The sequence below is a fragment of the Eurytemora carolleeae genome, unplaced genomic scaffold (assembly GCF_000591075.1).
Source record: "Eurytemora carolleeae unplaced genomic scaffold, Eaff_2.0 scaffold1224, whole genome shotgun sequence".
In the NCBI taxonomy this organism is placed as follows: Eukaryota; Metazoa; Arthropoda; class Copepoda; order Calanoida; family Temoridae; genus Eurytemora; species Eurytemora carolleeae.
The window spans coordinates 93,480-97,267 of NW_019397212.1; the positions used below are offsets into that span (position 1 = coordinate 93,480).

Below are 3,788 nucleotides of genomic sequence, written 5' to 3' on the forward strand. Positions count from 1 at the left end.
AATCAAATTAATATCAAACAAATCATTCAGATATTACAACCTGTAGTCATCGATTATCTTTCGCCACATTTGTATATAGTTTATTTTTCATAATATGTTTTAATTGTTATGATCTGAGAGTTACTTATACAAACGTTTATTCCTGTTTCGAGGATTGTTGGTAATGAAGACGACATTTTCATATTTTCCAGGAATGTTCGAAAACAAGTTGTAAGCTAAATATTATTTTAAAAACCAAAATCAAAACTAGTATGAAATATTAAATATATACAAATGTGGCGAAAGATAATCGATGACTATAGGTTGTAATATCTGAATGATTTGTTTGATATTAATTTGATTTTTTTACGGTCTAAGTCGTATGTTCCAACTTCCTCAATTTGTATGGGCGCTACGCTCTTCGGTATGAGACGTCTTTAACAATTTTCTCCTTATAGACGCAACAGATAGAAGTAAGATCAGTAGCGATCAAAAGCGCTTTTTTATCGCATTAAGCCTATACCCTCTTTCATTTTTCGCGAACACTCCCTTTAAATATCAAAAGTTAAACTGGTTGTGATTGTGGGTACGTTGCACAAAGATTGTTCTCAACAAATTCTTGACTTTAGTTTAGGCTATAATTTGTATCATTTTATCAACAATTCAATTAACAAATATGAAACGATCCATCGAAATAGACAAAGGAAAAATTGTCCATTTCTTTTTCTTCTGGCAGTACAAACAATAAGAACAATTATATCCATTTGTATTATTATAACTATTTTACTAAATGAATTTTTAAGTTAAGTAATTTCATCTTTAAACCAAAAGCTCCTAAAACTTTATTGTTTTAAAAACAATCCTCCAAGTTTTATTCTTGGAAAGAAAATCCATTTCTTTTTGAAATTTAGACCGTCGTTGGATTTTTTTAAACAAAAATTTTTATTGAAAGGGTAAAAAAAAGGTTTATTAAATATTTTTTAAACTGTGGAATAAAATAAGTTAAAAGTTTGATTGACGACCTCACCGTTTACAATTGAAATTTTGACAGCAAGACAGAAAATTGATTCAAAGCTTGAGAATTGATATAAAAAGCCAAACAGTCGTCCAGAGCTGGAATGGATCCTATTGGTCGGAACTTAAACCCCCGTCTCTGATTGGTTAAAGGCTCCAGATCAATCAAAGTATTATAAACGACAGTGTCCTATTTCTATGCACAAAAAGTGGATTATAGGGGGGAACATTCTTTACAATATACAACACCAACACGAACATATAATTGAAAAAGAACAATTTCGAATAATAATTTATTTCTAAAGATTCTTATAACAAATAACATACAATCTAGCTTCACAGCCACTTATGACAAAACTACGTCTAATTTATTATGATAATTTGACACCAACATGATATGACAGGATAGTTGAGTGAGGGGTAGGAGGTATATATATATCACTATCTTGAGAGCTGGGGGAAAGAGGTAGGAGGGGAAACAGGGCGTTCCTCACTGAGAGGAGAATGAGGGGCGGGGGAATCTCCTGAACGAGGAATGATGTAAGGAGAAAACCTGTGAGGTTTTGGAGAAGGTAGATCAGGAGATCTTGGTGAAGAAAGGGAAGAGTTAAGAGAAGATGGAATAGACGTAGGAGTTGAGTTTCTAATAGCCGCTGCTAGAAAGGCAGGGTTGTACAGGCCTAGGCTGGCTTGAATAGCACTATATCGAGCCAGTAACTCTTGGGAGAGAGGAAGATGATAGGATAGGTTGCTGGAGGAGCTGGTTGGGGGTAGGATGGATCTGGAGTTTGGATACATCATCATTAACCTCGCCTTCTCAGCAGCCATGATCAGGTTGTTGTTTGACTCTGTGTGGTTCTGATAATGAAGTCTTGAGAAGGGATCCATACCTGGCATACCTCCAGGTAGGTGGGTTCCTGAGAAAGGATTTCCAGGGGGATAAGAGTGATCATCAAAATCGGAACCTGCAGAGTCTCTGAATCCTTTAGCGAAAGGATTGGATTCAATCTTGAGTTTGGTGATGCATTGGTTCTGGTAAGCTGTGACTGCTGTAAACTGTGTTTCAGGAAAGACGAAAGTTCTGTACTTCTCTCTTTCAATATCTGTAACTGGACCATTTTGACCGTCTTTTCTTTTGACAAGATAAACCCTTGGTTGGAACTTATGCATAGAATTCAGGATAATCTGACCTGAATTATCCGACTCATTGTTAGTTATCTTGACTTTTTCAAACCCAATGACTTGTTTCTTAAGTTGGTCCATGGAGAAAGGACCATCTGGATGTGGGTGAAGACGGTGGGGAGGAGGTGGGTCAGCTTTACCTGCCACCAACCAAGCTGATCTATGGTATGCATATCTATACCTCTTGTTGTCACAAGGAACTATATCCAGGAGAACCAAGTATTTAGTACCAGGTTCAGTCTCAAGGTTGGAGAAGCTAACCCTCACTGTAGGGAACATTCTCCGTCCTGTTCTTGTAATAATCATCTCTGTTCCAAACTCACAGAACTTGTCCCATAGCTCCTTGTTGTCCAGGGTACACTTGACTCCGTCTAGTTCAGAGCAGTTTGATGTCTCAATAATTCTACTTTTTCTTTCCTTTTTGGGCGTGATTCTATCTTCAATACTGGTTTCTGGTGACAAATCCTCCGGTTCTTTTTTGATACCAAGAGATTCTGGAATCTGTTTGTTTTCTAATCCGGACATGATTGCAGCTATACTGAAGTTTGTTGGTTTGGTTAAGGTTCCGATTGGTTCCATATCTGTGTGTATGGGTGGCATTGGCCTAAGTATTAATTGTATGTATGGTACTACCCTGTAAGGACGGGTGCCGAGATCTGACTGAAAATATATCTGGTGTGGGGTGCGGACAGGAGCAGGTTCAGATGCCGCGACAGTTTGCTCCAATAGGAGCGGTGGGAGCAGATTGGACCAGATCTAGATCTCGGGACCAATAGGAGGGAGTGCGGCACCCTGGTATTTCTATTTGCGGGGGAGTCGTGTCAACAGTTGCTGATTCTCAATATATATTCAAATCTCCGGGTGTTCTCAAACTATCCAACATTTTAAATGATCTCACAAAAATTCCGTAATTGCTTTTCAGTTGAAATATGAAATCTTCTTTTTTCCCACAAACCCTTCAAGCTAGAGATAAATTTAAATGAAGTTTAAAAAATATATTTTATTTCAAGGCCTGTCTCTTCAATACAGGAGAGGGGGGAATCTAGATTGGATAGAAAGATTGGAATAAGAAAGTTAGATGCCGAAAACTATTGATTATAGAAAGTAAATATCATTTCCAAAAAAATTGATTATACATATATCCTTAAATTTTTTATGAATTGAAAAATAGAAACTAAGAGTTTAAAATGTTGCTGTTTTGAAGTAATTTTAAAGTTCCTCGTCATGTATTGTTTGTAGAGGATAGATAGATATAAAGCTAGTGAACTAAGTTGGTGGTTAACACCACCATTTATTAAGAATTAGAGGGTTTATCTCCCTACAAAGAAAACACTTGCTTGTGAGGAGATGAGATAAAAAGTGGATAAACCAAACCAGAGAATTTTAACAAGTACACATAATTATAATGATGATTTTAAAGACTTAAAAGAAATTGAGTCTTTGCAACAAACGCAAATTTTCTAATTCCTTTATCTTTACAATTTAATAGAGTACATTAATTGATATTTTAAACTTAGATTATTTAATATAACAGCTTTCATAGTTTGAAATATCAAAGGTCTACGTCATTGGGTTGTAAAGATATAGGGATTAGAATATCAGAGTTTGTGGCA

The 3,788-nt window shown here is 36.0% G+C and overlaps 1 protein-coding gene across 1 annotated transcript; it reads right to left on the reverse strand.

The window, feature by feature from the left end:
• Positions 1–1,272: 1,272 nt before the first annotated feature.
• Positions 1,273–2,553, reverse strand: LOC111712766 (T-box protein 12; the record flags this gene model as incomplete). The annotated part of the gene is given in 1 exon segment (XM_023487486.1): positions 1,273–2,553. A coding segment is annotated over 1 exon segment (1,119 nt), but the record flags the coding sequence as incomplete, so codon positions are not given.
• Positions 2,554–3,788: the final 1,235 nt, after the last annotated feature.